Here is a 17,321-nt window from a genome sequence, read left to right as displayed (position 1 = left end):
TTTGGTTTGGGTAAAAGTGTGATACTAGCCTCATCGAATGAGTTTGGGAGGGTTCCCTCCTTTTCTTTTTCATGGAATACTTTGAGGAGTATTGGAATGAGTTCTTCTTTGAAGGTCTTGTAGAACTTGGCAGAGAATCCATCTGGTCTTGGGCTTTTCTTGGTTCGTAGCCTTTTGATAGCGTCTCCTATTTCATTACTTGAAATTGATCTGTTTAAATTATGTGTGTCCTCCTGCATCAGTTTGGATAGATCATATATCTCTAGAAATTTGTTGATGTCTTTGAGTTTTTCTATTTTATTTGACTATAAATTTTCAAAATAGTTTTTAATCATCTTCTGTATTTCAGTAGTATCTGCTGTGATATTTTCTTTTTCATCATGAATTTTAGTAATTTGAATTTTCTCTCTTTGTTAGTGTGGCTAAGCATTTATCAATTTTATTCATTTTTTTCAGAGAACCAACTTTCTGTTTTGTCAATTTTCTGAATTTTTTTGTTTCAATTTTCACTGATTTCAGCTCTGATTTTAATTATTTCCTTTCTTCTGCTGCTTTGGTTGTTGATTTGTTCTTCTTTTTCTAGGGCTTTGAGATGTAATGTTAGGTCATTTATTATTGACATTTTATTCTTTTAATGTATGAGTTCAGTGCAATGAACTTTCCTCTTAGCACCACCTTCATAGCGTCCCAGAGGTTTTGAAGTTGTATAGGTGTTCTCACTTACCCCTAAGTATTTTTTTTATTTCCTCCCTGATTTATTCTTTTATCCACTCATCATTCAATAGCATGTTATTTAGTCTCCAGGTGTTGGAGTAGCTTCTATTTTTTATTTTGTCATTGATTTCTAATTTCATTCCAATATGATCTGATAGAATATACAAAGTAGTATCTCTATTTGTTTGTATTTGCTAAGAGTTGCTTTGTGGCATAACATATGGTCTATTTTAGAGAAGGATACATGTGCTGCTAAGAAGAAAATGTATTTGCTTGATGATGGATGAAATACTCTATGTATGTCCATTAAGTCTAAATCATTGATGGTATTATTTAATTTTATAGTTTGTTTAGTTTTTGTTTGGAAGATCTATCCAGTGGTGAGAGAGGTGTGTTAAAGTCATTCACTATTATTGTGTTGTGGTCTATTTGATTCTCAAAATTGAGAAGGGTTTGTTTGATGTACATAGATGCTCCACTGTTTGGGACATATATATTTACCATTGTTATGTCTTGATGGTGTATGATTCCCTTAAGCACTATGAAATTTCCTTTTTTATCCCTTCTAACTTTGATTGGAAGTCCACCTTTTCCAATATGAGATGGAAACCCCTGCTTGATTACACAGTTTCAAGTTTTTCCCAAACTTTCACTTCAGTCTGTGGATGTCTATTCCTAGGAGGTGAGTCTCTTGAAGATGGCATATTATTGGGTCTTTTTTAAAAAAATCCAATCTGCCAGTCTATGTCTTTTGATTGATGAGTTTAGACCATTAACATTCAGGGTTATTATTGAGATATGATTTGTATTCCTGGCCATTTTGGTTTACTTTTGGTTTTTAACTTGACTTTGTTTCTCCTTTGATTGACCTTTCCTTTAGTGTAATTCCAATGGTTTTCATTGTTATTTTTTTTTTTCATTTCCTCCTCATGGAATATTTTGTAGTGTAGGCTTTTGAGTTGTGAATTCTTTTAGCTTTTGTTTATCATTGAAGGTTTTTATTTCATCTTCAAATCTGAAGCTTAATTTTGCTGGATATAAAATTCTCAGTTGGCATCCATTTTCTTTCAGAACTTGATATATATTATTCTAGGACCTCCTGGTGTTGAAGATCTAGGTTGAGAAATCAGCTGAGCTCCAAATTGGTTTCCCACATACATAATGTGATTTTTTTTCTCTTGCAGCCTTTAAAATTCTATCCTTATTCTGTATGTTAGTCATTCTCATTATAATGTGCCTTGGTATGTGTCCGCTGTAATTTTGTACATTTGGGGTCCTGTAAGCCTCTTGTTGATTTTCCATTTCATTCTTTAGATTTGGGAACTTTTCTGATATTACATCATTGAAAATATTGTGCATTCCTTTGGTTTGTATCTCCATGCCTTTGTCTATTCCAACAAATCTTAAATTTGGTCTTTTCATGTTATTCCATATTTCTTGGAAGTTCTGTTCATGGTTTCTTACCATTTTCTCTGTGCGGTCAACTTTATTTTCAAGAATATATATGGGGCTGGGGAGATAGCTCAGTTGGTAGAGTGCTTGCCTTGCAAGCACAAGGCCCTGGGTTCGATCCCCAGCACCCAAAAAAAAAAAAAAAAAAAGAATATATATATATATTTTTCAAGAATATATATATATATTTTATTGTATAATTAACACTTTTATTATTATTTTTCTTTTTTTAATTCTTTTTTTATTATTGTAAACAAATGGGATACATGTTGTTTCTCTGTTTGTACATGGAGTCAAGGCATACCATTTGTGTAATCATAAATTTACATAGGGTAATGTTGTTTGATTCATTGTTATTTTTTCCCTTTCCCCCCACCCCCCCACCCCTCTTGTCCCTCTACACAGTACTTCCTTCCTCCATTCTTGCCCCTCTCCCTAACCTTAACCCTAACCCTAACACTAACCCCTTCCACCCCCCCATTATGTGTCATCATCTGCTTATCAGAGAGATCATTTGACCTTTGGTTTTTTGAGATTGGCTTATCTCACTTAGCATGATATTCTCCAATTTCATCCATTTGCCTGCAAATGCCATAATTTTATTATTCTTTATGGCTGAGTAATATTCCATTGTATATATATACCACAGTTTCTTTATCCATTCATCAATTGAAGGGTATCTAGGTTGGTTCCACAATATGGATACTGTGAATTGAGCAGCTATGAACATTGATGTGGCTGAATCTCTGTAGTATGCTGATTTTAAGTCCTTTGGGTATAGGCCAAGGAGTGGGATAGCTGGGTCAAATGGTGGTTCCATTCCAAGTTTTCTGAGGAATCTCCACACTGCTTTTCAGAGCGGCTGCACTAATTTGCAGCCCAACCAGCAATGTATGAGTGTACCTTTTTCCCCACGTCCTCGCCAACACCTGTTGTTGCTTATATTCTTGATAATCGCCATTCTAATTGGGGTGAGATGGAATCTTAGGGTGGTTTTGATTTGCATACCATTTGATTTGCATTTCTCTTATTACTAGAGATGGTGAACATTTTTTCATATGTTTGTTGATTGCTTGTAGATCTTCTGTGAAGTGTCTGTTCATTTCCTTAGCCCATTTGTTGATTGGGTTATTTGTATTCTTGGTGTAGAGTTTTTTGAGTTCTTTATATATTCTGGAGAATAGTGCTCTATCTGAAGTATGAGTGGCAAAGATTTTCTCCCACTCTGTAGGCTCTCTCTTCTCATCACTGATAGTTTCCTTTGCTGAGAGAAAGCTTTTTAGTTTGAATCTATCCCAGTTGTTGATTCTTGCTTTTATTTCTTGTTCTTTGGGAGTCCTGTTGAGGAAGTCTGGTCCTAAGCTGACATGTTGAAGATCTGGACCTACTTTTTCTTCTATAATCTGCTGGGTCTCTGGTCTGATTCCGAGGTCCTTGATCCATTTTGAGTTGAGTTTTGTGCACGGTGAGAGATATGGGTTTAGTTTCATTCTGTTGCATATGGATTTCCAATTTTCCCAGCACCATTTGTTGAAGAGGCTATCTTTTCTCCATTGCATATTTTTGGCCCCTTTGTCTAGTATGAGAAAATTGTATTTATTTGGGTTTGTGCCTATGTCCTCTATTCTGTACCATTGATCTACCTGTCTATTTTGGTACCAATACCATGCCGTTTTTGTTACTATTGCTTTGTAGTAGAGTTGAAGTTCTGGTATTGCAATACCCCCAGCTTCATTTTTCCTGTGAAGGATTGCTTTAGCTATGCTGGGTTTCTTATTCTTCCAGATGAATTTCATGATTGCTTGCTGTATTTCTGTAAGGTACGTCATTGGGATTTTAATTGGAATTGCATTGAATCTGTATAGCACTTTTGGTAGTATGGTCATTTTGACAATATTAATTCTTCCTATCCAAGAACATGGGAAATCTTTCCATCTTCTAAGGTTTTCTTTAATTTCTTTCTTTAGTGTTCTGTAGGTCTCATTGTAGAGGTCTTTCACCTCTTTTGTGAGATTGATTCACAAGTATTTTATTTTTTTCGATGCTATTGTGAATGGGGTAGTTTTCCTAATTTTTCTTTCCAAAGATTCATCACTTATGTATAAAAATGCATTAGATTTATGAGCATTGATCTTATATCCTGCTACTTTACTGAGTTCACTTATGAGTTCTAAAAGTTTTCTGGTGGAATTTCCTGGTTCCTCTAAGTATATAATCATATCATCAGCAAATAGGGATAGTTTGAGTTCTTCTTTTCCTATTCATATCCTTTAATTTCTTTGGTCTGTCTAATTGCTCTGGCTAGAGTTTCAAGGACAATGTTGAATAGAAGTGGTGAAAGAGGGCATCCCTGCCTTGTTCCAGTTTTTAGGGGGAATGCTTTCCGTTTTTCACCATTTAGAATGATATTAGCCATGGGCTTAGCATAGATAGCCTTTACAATGTTAAGGAATGTTCCCACTATCCCTATTTTTTCTAGTGTTTTGAGCATGAAGGGGTGCTGTAGTTTATCAAATGCTTTTTCTGCATCTATTGAAATAATCATGTGATTCTTGACTTTAAGTCTGTTGATATGGTGAATTACATTTATTGATTTCCTGATGTTGAACCAACCTTGCATCCCTGGGATGAAACCCACTTGATCATGGTGCACTATCTTTTTAATATGTTTTTGTATGCGATTTGCTAAAATTTTGCTGAGAATTTTTGCATCAATATTCATTAAGGATATTGGTCTGAAATTATCTTTCCTTGATGTGTCTCTGTCTGGTTTAGGTATCAGAGTAATACTGGCTTCATAGAATGAGTTTGGGAGGGTTCCCTCCTCTTTTATTTCATGGAATACTTTGAGAAGTATTGGAATGAGCTCTTCTTTAAGGGTTTTGTAGAACTCGGTTGAGAACCCATCTGGTCCTGGACTTTTCTTTGTTGGTAGGCTTTTGATGACTTCTTCTATTTCATAACTTGAAATTGGTCTATTGAAATTGTGTATGTTCTCCTCGTTCAGTTTAGGCAATTCATATGTCTCTAGAAACCTATTGATGTCTTTGAAATTTTCTATTTTGTTGGAGTATAGATTTTCAAAATAGCTTCTAATTATGTTTTGTATTTCAATCGTATCTGTTGTGATATTTCCTTGTTCATTCCGAATTTTAGTAATTTGGGTTTTCTCTCTTCTTCTCTTTGTTAGTGTGGCTAAAGATTTATCAATTTTATTTTTTCAAAGAACCAACTATTTGTTTTATCAATTTTTTCTATTGTTTCTTTTGTTTCAATTTTGTTGATTTTAGTTCTGATTTTAACTATTTCCTGTCTTCTACTACTTTTGGTGGTGGTCTGTTCTTCTTTTCTAGGGCTTTGAGTTGTAGTGTTAGGTCGTTTATTTGTTGATTTTTTTCTTCTTTTATTGACTGTGCTCCATGAAATAAATTTTCCTTTAAGTATTGCTTTCATAGTGTCCCAGAGATTTTGATATGATGTTTCTTTGTTCTCATTTACCTCTAAGAATTTGTAAATTTCCTTCCTGATGTCTTCTGTTATCTATTCATCATATAATAGCATATTGTTTAATCTCCAGGTGTTGGAGTAGTTTCTGTTTTTTATTCTTTCATTTATTTCTAATTTCAATCCATTATGATCTGATAGAATACAAGGTAGTATCTCTGTCTTCTTGTATTTGCTAACATTAGCTTTGTGGCATAATATATGATCTATTTTAGAAAAGGATCCATGTGCTGCTGAAAGATAGTGTATTCGCTCTTGGTTGGATGGTATATTCTATAAATGTCTGTTAAGTCTAAATTATTGATTGTGTTATTGAGATCTATGGTTTCTTTGTTCAATTTTTGTTTGGAAGATATGTCCAGTGGTGAGAGAGGCGTGTTAAAATCACCTAGTATTATTGCGTTATGGTCTATTTGGTTTCTGAAATTGAGAAGGATTTCTTTGACATACATGGATGAGCCACTGTTTGGGGCATAGAAATTTATGATTGTTATGTCTTGCTGATTTATGCTTCCCTTAAGCAGTATGAAATGTCCTTCTTTATCCCTTCTGACTAACTTTGACTTGAAGTCCACATTATCTGAAATGAGGATGGATACCCCAGCTTTTTTGCTGAGTCCATGTGCATGGTATGTTTTTCCCCATCCCTTCACCTTTAGTCTATGGGCATCTCTTTCTATGAGGTGAGTTTCTTGCAGGCAACATATTGTTGGATCTTTCTTTTTAATCCAATCTGCCAGTCTATGTCTTTTGATTGATGAGTTCAGGTCATTAATATTCAGGTTATTATTGAGATATGATTTGTATTCCTGGTCATTTGGCTCATTTTTTTTTTTTTTTTGGACACGACTTGGTTTCTCCTTTATTTGACAGTTCCTTTAGTATAGTTCCTCCCTTTGCTGTTTTGCATCTTTATTTTTCATCTCTTCCTCATGGAATATTTTGCTGAGAATGTTCTGTAATGCTGGCTTTCTTTTTGTAAATTCTTTTAGCTTTTGTTTATCATGGAAGGATTTTATTTCATTGTCAAATCTGAAAGTAAGTTTTGCTGGGTATAAGATTCTTGGTTGGCATCCATTTTCTTTCAGGGCTTGAAAAATGTTGTTCCAGGCCCTTCTAGTTTTTAGGGTCTGGATTGAAAAATCTGCTGATATCCGTATTGGTTTCCCCCTGAATGTAATTTGGCTCTTTTCTCTCACAGCCTTTAAAATTCTGTCTTTATTTTGTATGTTAAGTATTTTCATAATAATGTGCCTTGGTGTGGGTCTGTTATAATTTTGTGTATTTGGAGTCCTATAAATAAGCCTCTTGTACTTGATTTTCCATTTCATTCTTCAGGTTTGGGAAATTTTCTGATATTATTTCATTGAATAGTTGTTCATTCCTTTGGTTTGTTTCTCTAAGCCTTCCTCAATCCCAATAATTCTTAAATTTGGCCTTTTCATGATATCCCATAATTCTTGTAGATTCTGTTCATGATTTCTCACCATCTTCTCTGTTTGGTCAACTTTGTTTTCGAGGTTAAATATTTTGTCTTCAATATCTGAAGTTCTGTCTTCCAGCTGTTCTATCCTATTGGTTATGCTTTCTATGGAGTTCTTAATTTGGTTTATTGTTTCCTTCATTTCAAGGATTTCTGTTTTTTTTTTCAATATATCTAACTCTTTATTGAAATGATCTTTTGTTTCCTGTATTTGTTCTTTTAACTGTTGATTGGTGTGATCATTCAATGCCTGCATTTGCTCTTTCATCTCATCGTTTGCTTCCCTGATCATTTTAATTATGTACATTGTGAACTCCCTTTCTGTCATTTCTTCTGCCATGCTATCATTGGATTTTATTGATGTAACATCTAGATTTGTTTGGGGTATTTTCTTCCCTTGTTTTCTCATATTGTTCAGGTATCAGTGGATCGCTGAGATATTGCATATTTCCTCTATTGACTTATAGTGTCCCTGAAGATTTCTAGTATATCTCCTCTTATCCTTCCAGTAGCTTCAAGTCTTGTAGGAAATTGATAATACAGTGCTCCACAAGGAAGCTGCCTCTCTAGGGGTGGTGGCTTTCAGGTGGGGTATATTTCCTGCTAGTGGGCAGAGGTGCCTCCACTTGTTGACCAATGGTCATCCAAAGGGGAACTAGGCTGCAGGCTGAGGCAATGCCTGTTTGTTCCTGTGTCTCTGGTTTTACCGACCTTGTGGGAAAACCTCACCCAGCAGGGAAGACTCACCCGGTGGGGAGGTCTTGCTGGTCAGTACCCCTCCTAGTGGTTCCCCTCAATGCACAACTACCGCCTGGGCTGGGTACCGTTCCTCTGCAATGTTCCTAGGGGCCAGGACCTACCTCCTGGGCCTGGGAGCCTCGCCCTGCGCAGAAGAGTCTCCTTAGGCTGCCCCTCCTCAGAGAACCTCCTCAGAGTCCTGGAACCTTCATTCCGCCCCTAAGCTTGTTCCTGTGCGGCTCTTCCACCAAGAAGCTGCCTATGTCCTGGGACCGTGGTCTGCACCTAATCGGCTGGTTGTGCAGCCCCTCCTCTGAGCAGCCACCTGGAGCCCTGGTGCAGTTGCTCTGAGTCCAAGTGACCTGCTGCACACCTCCTCCGGGCAGCCGCCTGGTGTTCCAGTGCAGTCGCTCTGAATCTAAGCAACTCGCTGCATGCCTTCTCCTCCAACCACCTGCTTGGAGTTCCAGTGTGGTCACTCCGAGTCCAAGCAACTTGCTGTGCGCCTCCTCCTCCCGGCAGCTGCACGGAGCCCCGGTGCAGTTGCTCCGAGTCCAAGTGACCCGCCGCACGCCTCCTCCTCTGGACAGCCGCCCGGAGCTCCAGTGGTAGCTCCAGTGGTTGCTCCAAGTCCAAGCGACCCTCCGCGCTTCTCCTCCTCCTCCTCTGGGCAGCCCCCCGGTGTTCAGGAGCGGTTGCTCTGAGTCCCAACAGCTTGCCGCGGGCCTCCTTCTCTGGGCAGCCGCCTGGAGCCCCAGTGGTTGCTCTGAGTCCAAGTGCTGTGCTGAGCAGCCACCTCTACGATGCTCCCAGTTGTCTGAGTTCACCGCTCCAGCAGGGGGAGGGGTGTCTCATTGGGCAACTCTACTTCACAAAGTTCCCTGTGTTCAGGGATGACCGCCCCATCCGGGACGCCTCCCCAACGGGAGAGACTCACCCGGCTGCTTTGAGTTGGTCCCAAGTCTCTCAATATCTCCTCTTCTTGAATCCTGAGTCTTGGAGCAACATGAAATACAGCCACCCTCTAGTCCGCCATCTTGAAAACCCCCAAGAGTATATATTTAATCTTCATTATCTGAGGTTCTGTCTTCCAAGTGGTCTAGTCTGTTGGTGATACTTTCCATTGAATTTTTAACTTGGTATATTGTTTCCTTCATTTTGAGGATTTCTGCTTGATTCCTTTTTATAATTTCTGCCTCTTTATTGAAGTGATCTTTTACTTCCTATATTTTCTCTCCAATACCATCCTTTATTTCAAAGATCAGTCTAACTATGTATTTTCTAAACTCCTTCACTGACATCTCTTCTGTGTTGTTTATGGATTCTATTGCTGGAACATCTTGGTTTGTTTGAGGCACTTTGTTCCCTTGTTTTTTCATATTGTTTGTGTGTCTTCTCATCTAAGGGTATGGAGCTGAGGCAGTACAGATTCTACCCTATAGTCTTATAGTGTCCCTGAAGGCTTCTAGTACCTCACCTTTAAGGGGGAGACCAATATTAACAGAACCCAATGCAAATGATGTACCACCTTAAACCAAATGGTTCCTATTAAAGTATTTACAGTTTTGTCACAATAGACAGAAATGAGGTGTTCAAGTATTGTCTACAATGTGAATAGTAAGTTTGCTAAGAGGGTTTACTGTTTCAAATAATGGACAATGAGGGAACAGAAGTATTGTAAGCTGTGACATTTGTAAGGGAGAGGGAGAGAAGATAGAGGTAAAAATTCATGGTAAGAGTGAGGGAGGAATTAATAGAGGTTGGCTATTAGTATGAGAGACATGAGAAAGAGAATCCAGGGAGACAGGCAAGAGAAAAAAGAAGGTATAGATGTTTTTAAGAAGTAAAAATATAAGCATACACAACAAAAATGTCACATACTATTCAGACATCCCATTCCTCAATAATTATATATATATATATGTTGTCAATGGATCTTTTATTTATTTGTATGTGGTGCTGATAGTCGAACCCGGGTACTCATACGTGCCAGGTAAGTGCTCTACCACTGAGCCACAACCCCAGCCCCCATTCCTCAATAAATTGATGCATGAAAAATATTTAAATTCAAAGATGGTAGAGGCGTGAGAGAGAGGTGAAACAAGAAGAAAAAGGAGGAAAGTCTTCATGGAAAATTGAATGATTGCTTCTGTTGGCTTTCAAAAATTTTCTCAGCTTCCTTTCTCCACTGGTAGGTGGGATTTTCTGAAGTTTGATGTTAGCTTCAGTCCAGTGGGTGCTGAACCAGTTGGGTGGGTAAGCCAATAGCAAGACTCTCTTACAGGGGCTGGGGAGATAGCTCAGTCAGTAGAGTGCTTGCCATGCAAGCACAAGGCCCTGAGTTCGATCCCCAGCACCAAAAAAAAAAAAAAAAAAGACTCTCTTACAGTCTTCCCACCCATCGTAGCTGACCCCTTCCGTCCCTGCACACTTCAGGACTCACTGAGCTGGAGAGAGCCTAGTTTTCTCCAACCTGTGCTCCCCTCAGGGAACTTCCCCTAGTCTCTGGCTTTCCACAGGCTTGCCAGACCCAGATTGGCCAATGCAAACCCAGCTGCAGTCTGATGGACCTGGACTTCAGCTTCCCCAGGCCCAGTCTTACTGCAGTCCCAATATCTCAATGCCCTTTCAACTTGCAGAGAGACCACCAGGGATGTACTCAAGGTACACTCAGGGTACAAAGGAATGACCCTGCAAAGAGGCAGCCAGATGGCAGCCACTACCACACCAAGCAGGAAGACCTCAGGTGCAACCAGACTGCAAGTACCAATATATCTCCAGGTCCTGACCTGAGACTCCAGACAGAGGTGGCCAGGCCCTGAGATGGTGGTAACCACGGTGGAAAACCTACAGGCCCTGATTGGTGTCCCAGGATGGCAGCATTCGAATATAATCAAACCTGCAGGTACTGTGACAATGGACTTCCAGGCAGCAGTGGGCAGCAGGTGATCCACTGGCAGTCTGCGGGCAGTCTGCAGGCTAACAGTGGATGATCAGTGGGTGGATGTAGGGTGGTGGGCAATGGGTAGGTGAAAGGTGGGTGATGGGCAGGCAAGAGGCCGGCAAATGAACAAATGACAGATAATAGATCAGTGAGCAATCCGCACACAAAAGGCAGGCGATATGCTGGTAGACGGCGGGTGATTGGGTGGATGAATGGGGTAAACAGCAGAGGATTGGTGGGCAGTGACGACAACTGCCTTGCAGAGAAACAGTATTTCTTCTGCTTGAATCCTGAGTTATGGAGCAACAAGGATCAAAGCTTCCCGCTAGTCTGCCATCTTGGATCTCCCATTTTTATTTTTTATTTTGAAACAGCACTTTACTAAATTCCTGAGGTTGGTCTCTCACTTGTAATCCTCCTGCCTCAGTCTCCCAAGTAGCTGGGATTATAGGCATGCACCACTGAATCCAGGTTTGTCTGTCTAAATCACCAATGTATTGCTAATCACTAAAATAGTATCTGGGATACACAGAGAATGAATGATTAAAGCATACAAAATTGAAGTACAAGTAATGTTCTAAAACTCTGGTTCAAAAATTGTTTTAATAATACCATTAGTTTAAGGTAGAATTAAAGCTTACTGACAATTTGGAATATTTATTCATATTGTTCATACCTGATTGTTGGGCTTGGTGGATAAGCATTTTCCAAAGTAAAGCGTTTCCGTGACACAAAGGCTATTACATGCGGGCCCATCAATAACTCCAGTCTTGTACTTGTCACACTAAAAACCAGGAGACAAAAAGAGTAGTTAATAGAAAAAGGTTCATGAGAGGAAACATCTGAAAGATATCAATAAAAGATATTTTTATCCTTTAAGAGAAAGTTTTCTGATGAAAAGTACTTGGACTTTGGATTCAGACCTGTATTTGAATCCATACGCTCCATTACTTTCTAGCTATATGATGACGACAGGGCGCTTGCTGCTACTGGGTGTGCACAGAATTTTGAAACTATTTTTCCCACTTAGAGTGATCTAAGGTGGTATGGTCCCTACTCTTTCCAACAATAGAAGCATTCTATTTGAAAAAATTTAAAGAACAAAAGTAAGTTATGTCTGTCCTTTTGTCTTCCTTGAGATCACACAAAAACAAGAAAGAAAATGAGAAAAACACAAACTCTATATTTGATAAAATAAGGTACTAATGTACTCCTAGGCACAAGAAATGAGGGTGATCTACTAAATTCAGAAATTACACCAGAGCCCAGAAGTAGGCTGAGATTAAATACCTGCTGAAGCCTTGGTTCTCAGACAAAGTTGGCAAGGCACCAAGCAAGAGGTGCATCTGAGTTGCAGAACCATCATCCTGGTTTACAAGGAAGGTTTAAGAGGCACAAGCTTTGGGGACTTCCCAAAATACCACCAGGCACCATGAAATAGTGGAACAAAGTGGGGCTGTATGATAAAATCCTTAAACATGTTATCTTTATTGGGCAGTCTGGTGATGGACTGGGAGAGATGACATGATGAGCAGCCCTGTAGCTGCTGGGACGATACACAGGTGAAGACATCTGTGTGATGTCTCTGTCTCTGCATCACCTCTTACCTCTTTCTCAACACACACACACACACACACACACACATGCAGAACCAACAATCAGCTTCACAGCTAGTTCAGTTCACTGCCCAGTTGCTTTCTGCAAATGATTGGTTAAAAAAGAACTTATTTCACACAGGAATGAGTCATAATTAAAAGAAAATAAGCAAGAGATCCATACAGTGAACCTAAAAGAATTGGGATTAAGAGGAAAGGAGTAGGAAAAGCAAAAATCAGATGAAGAAACTTTCCAGAAAAATGTTATAATGCTTACCAAACATGTTGCTATGCATTGAAAGGATTTACTGAACCAATGTAAAATAAATTGTGGCACATTTAGAAAATAAAATACTACTCAGTAACTAAAATGAAAGAACTAGGCCCGTACATAGCTACATGGAAAATATTTATAATGTAAAGAAAAAGAAGTCGCAGATTGACATGTGTGGTTTAGTACCATTTATTGAAGTTTAGAAGCATACAAAGGGGCTGAGAGTATAGCTTAGAGGTAAAGCATTTGCTTACCTTGTGTGAGACCCTGGGTTTGATCCCCAGTATGGGGGAAAACATGCTAAGTAATACCATATGTTGTTTATGTATCCACATACATGTAATGAAAGTACAAAAACTTAAGGGCAGGACCCACCATATTCAAGAAAATGGTTATTCTGGAGGACGAAGAATATCAGGGAGGATATGGAGAACTTCAACTGTACCTGTAATGTTTTAATTTTTCAGAAAAATGAAGCAAATATGAGAAAAGCTTAAGATTTGTTTAGAAGGTGGTAGGTACATGGTGTTTGTCAAATTGTTTTCTTTATGCCAACATTGTCCTAAGAGATTTGCATATATATCTCTTTAACCCTCACAATCTCCCTATGAAATAGGGTTACCATTATCTCCATTTTATTGATAAGGAAACAGACAAACCAGGGGCAGTGGTGCATGTCTGTATTCCCAGAGGCTCAGGAGGCTGGGGTAGGAAGATGGCAAGTTCAAGGCCAGCCTCAGCAATTTAGTGAGGCCCTAAGCAATTTAATGAGACCCTGCCTCAAAATAATAATAATAATAATAATAACAACAACAATAATAATAAAAGGGCTGGGGATGTGGCTCACTGTTAAAGTGCCTGTGGGTTTAATCCCTAGTACCAAAAAAACAAAAACAAAACAACAACAACAACAAAACGGAGACAAGGGAGGTAAAGAAGAGGTCAAGAACCAGGCACCCAGCAATTCAAGAGGTAGAGGCAGGAGGAGCATGAGTTTGAGGCCAGCCTGCACAACTGATCAATATCCTGTCTCAAAATAAAAAAATAATTAAAAAAAAAAAGAACTGGGGCATGTGGCCCTGGGCTCAATCCCTAACTGAGGAGGGGTAGTTAAGAAGCATCTGGACCAGGTTAATGGCAGGGTTGGAATCTGAGCCTATATAATTGGCCTCCAGAGCTTTTAACCAGTTAGGTTAGGTACAAGAACTATAATTACTTATGTTGGAGAGGAACTAGCAGAGCAGGTTTAGTACTGACTAGGTCAGATGCCCCTCCCCAGAGTTCCCACTAAAAATTTCTAGGTACTCATCCCCTCCACACAAGCAACTCAAAACAAGGCCAGGACTTTGATCTTTATTTCCTCAGAGCTTTGTACAATGCCTGACACATAATCAATTACATATATATGTGTAAATATAATATATATGAAACATATAATGCACCTGCCAATTGGATGAGTGAGTGAAGTATATGCTGGGTTTTTACGCAGAAGTAGCAAATTGTTTTCCTCCTCCTCTTCCTCCTTTACCTCCTCTTCCTTTGCCCTGCCTTTTTGGTACTAGAGGTTGAACCCAGGGGTGCTCTACAACTAAGCTACATCCCCAGTCCTATTTATTGTTTTGTTTTTATTTTGAGACAGGTCTCACTGAGTTGCTGAGGCTGGCCTTGAACTTGCAATCCTCCTGCCTCAGTCCCACAAATTGGTGGGATTAGAGTCATTCACCACTGTGCCTAGTTCAGAAATAGCAAATTCTATCATGAACACTTCTGGGATAGGACTGAAAGAGTTATCACCTTCAAATGTCCTGATCTTAGACTCCTGAATCCTCAGGAACATTTTGTCTTTCATTCTGTTCAAGGTCAAGATTTAAACACGTACCTCTCTGCAACAAGCATCTTCCAGATAAATAAGCTTGAAGTTGTTTCTTTCTTTCCTGAGCCTATATTCTTCCTCCCTTACTTCTTTATATTCTCAAATCTAACATAATTATCTTCCCTGCTAGACAATAAGATGATCTGAAGGCACAGAGTTGGTCACATTCATTTTTGAACTTCCTCTGTAGCACATAACACAGTTTGCTATTTAAGTGTTCAGTAATGTTTATTAAGTAACCAACACAGTGGTTTTGGTTTTAAAATATCATTGGAAGCCAGGCATTGGTGGCCCCAGCTACAAGGAAGGCTGAAGCAGGAGGCTTGCTTGAGCCTAGGAATTTGGGGTCAGCCTGGGCAACCCAGAAAGATTATTATTATTATTATTATTATTATTATTATTATTACTATTATTATTATTATTTTGCGGTGCTGGGGATTGAACCCAGGGCCTTGTGCATGCGAGGCAAGCACTCTACCAACTTAGCTATATCCCCAGCCCAAGATCATTATCTTTTAAGAAAAAAAAAAACTGGGGAAAAATTATTATTTTTTCATAACACCAATTTTTTTTTTAAAAAGCATGAACTAAGTTTTTTAGTAAACTGTTAAGCATTAAAGACTAGTCCAGTATTCAGCTACTAAATCAAATTTCTTGTTTTGAGCAAAGGCCTTAAGCCAACCCACATGAAAGAGGTAGTCACAAAGAACAGGCTCTTCAACTTGTGGTTTCTATTACAAACCAAAAGCAAATTTCCCACATACTTGTGTGTAAAGGAGAGTTAGTCACGTTTTGTTTTTCAGGCACACAAACTAAGTTCACAGAAAGTAATATGATATTCAAATAAAAAGACACAGAAATTATATAATCATGTTCAACTTACAATAATCAGAAGATGTCAAAGGTTTCTGCACTCCTGAGATTCTAACACCACCTCTTTGCTTGCACATATCTCACACAACCAGAAGATGACACTCTTGAGCTTCTTTTTAAAAAAAAAACCACCCATGTTGAAGGAATAATTTCATGAACTACAGGAACTGTACCACAAGGGGGCAATAACAATAAACACATGTGTAGCAGTAGGTTTTAAATAATTTTCTAAGATCCACGTTCTAAAAATGTATTTCAGACATCAATTTCAGACTCAGCTTCTCCTTAGTAAGGGGAAATAAAAGCAGAGTTGGGTTGTTCACAGTGTCTGAAAATCCTCTGCGTCTCTAGTTCACCCATCTTCCATTCCTTGTATCAGTCCTTGTTAAATCTTCACTATTTTCTGCACTCAGATTATCTTTACCTTCTCATTCTCTGATTCTGACTTCTCTGTCCTAGCCATTAAAGGTGCTCTTTCCCTGTATACAGCACACACACCTTCTCCATTCTTTCTTTTCCTACTGTATAATGATTATAATTTATTTTAAAATTTCCTAGTGCACACAATGCAGTATTTGTATTATTAATATTATTCATATTAATTAATTAATATTATTATTATTGTGTGCAGGTTATAGTCCAGGTGTCTTTAATATCACAACCAGGGATGAACAGGTGTGCTTGGTTGGAGCTCTAATCAGGTAGTCAGTGTTCCAGAGGCAACTAACTACTCAAACTGCTTCTATATTCCTTATATTAAGGTTGATCTATTTCCCAGATTTTTTATTTTTTCCACTGTGCTGGAGATGGAACCTAGGGCCTCACATATTCTGGGCACTCTACCAAACTAAACTAGTCCCATTTAGAAAGTTGGGATTTTATTGGTAAAATCTGTGGCTTATTAGAGAGCATGATGAAAGTTAGAAATGAAATATTGATGATGGGGGGCTGGAGTTGTGGCTCTGTGGTGGAGTGCTTGCCTGGCATGTGTGAGGCCCTGGGTTCAATATTCAGCACCACATATAAATAAATAAAATAAAAAGATCCATTGACAGCTAAAAAAATTTTTTTAAAGAAATATAACTGATGAGATTAAAGATATTTAAGGTATTTATTGACTAAAATATAAGATACTCTATACACTTTCATAAAGAGTGTGTAAGAACCAGCTGGAGCTATAATCTTTCTCTTTAAATAGGTTCTTTGGGCTAATCCTTACATAATAGAGGTTCTCAGATCTTTAGGAAGTTCAGATCACCTGGAAGACTTCTTAAAATACAGACTACTGGACCCTAGCCTGAGTTTCTAACTCATTAGATCTTGGGTGGGGCTGAAAATGTGCATTTATTGATGATGCTGATGGTCAGTCAATGCAGACATTTTGAGAATTGTTGGTCTAGAATTTCTAGCTGCCAAGACTGTCTTGGGAGTCTAATTGTTTCTGCCTTCAGTAAATCTTTCATGCAAGTTGACAGAGCACTTAAAAGGACAGAGTTAGGACTTTAATGAGTGTACAGATAGGTTAGATGAAATGTTTTGTGACTGTTTGCAAATAAATATATTTATAGCGGATACTGTGGTGTGTGTGTGTGTGTGGTACTGGGGATTCAGCCCAGGTCCTCAAGTATGCTAAGCAAGCACTACACCACTGAGCTACATCCCCAGTCCCTTTTAAATTTTATTTTGAGACAGGCTATCACTAAGTTGCCAAGGCTGGCCTCAAACTTGTGATCCTCCTGCCTCAGCCTCATGAGTAACTAGGACTATAGGCAGGTTCCACCATGCTCAGTCAAATAAATGTTTTATAAGTGATTAAATGCCAGAAATTATTTTCATTATAATCTAGTAATGGGTTGGAGAGAAGTAGTTAG

General features: G+C 38.6%; 1 protein-coding gene across 1 annotated transcript in view; it reads right to left on the bottom strand.

Moving 5' to 3' along the window:
• The window catches only part of Dipk1a (divergent protein kinase domain 1A), a 123,520-nt gene that overhangs the window by 12,900 nt on the left and 93,299 nt on the right, over window positions 1-17,321 (bottom strand). Inside the window, exon 3 of the mRNA XM_047541255.1 lies at window positions 11,512-11,619. Within this exon, the coding sequence (XP_047397211.1) occupies window positions 11,512-11,619 (108 nt within the window). The remainder of the gene's footprint in view (window positions 1-11,511; window positions 11,620-17,321) is intronic.

The sequence above is a fragment of the Sciurus carolinensis genome, chromosome 1 (assembly GCF_902686445.1).
Source record: "Sciurus carolinensis chromosome 1, mSciCar1.2, whole genome shotgun sequence".
Classification (NCBI taxonomy): domain Eukaryota; kingdom Metazoa; phylum Chordata; class Mammalia; order Rodentia; family Sciuridae; genus Sciurus; species Sciurus carolinensis.
The sequence above is the reverse complement of the archived record's forward strand: the minus strand, read 5'-3'. Positions and strand labels throughout refer to the sequence as shown.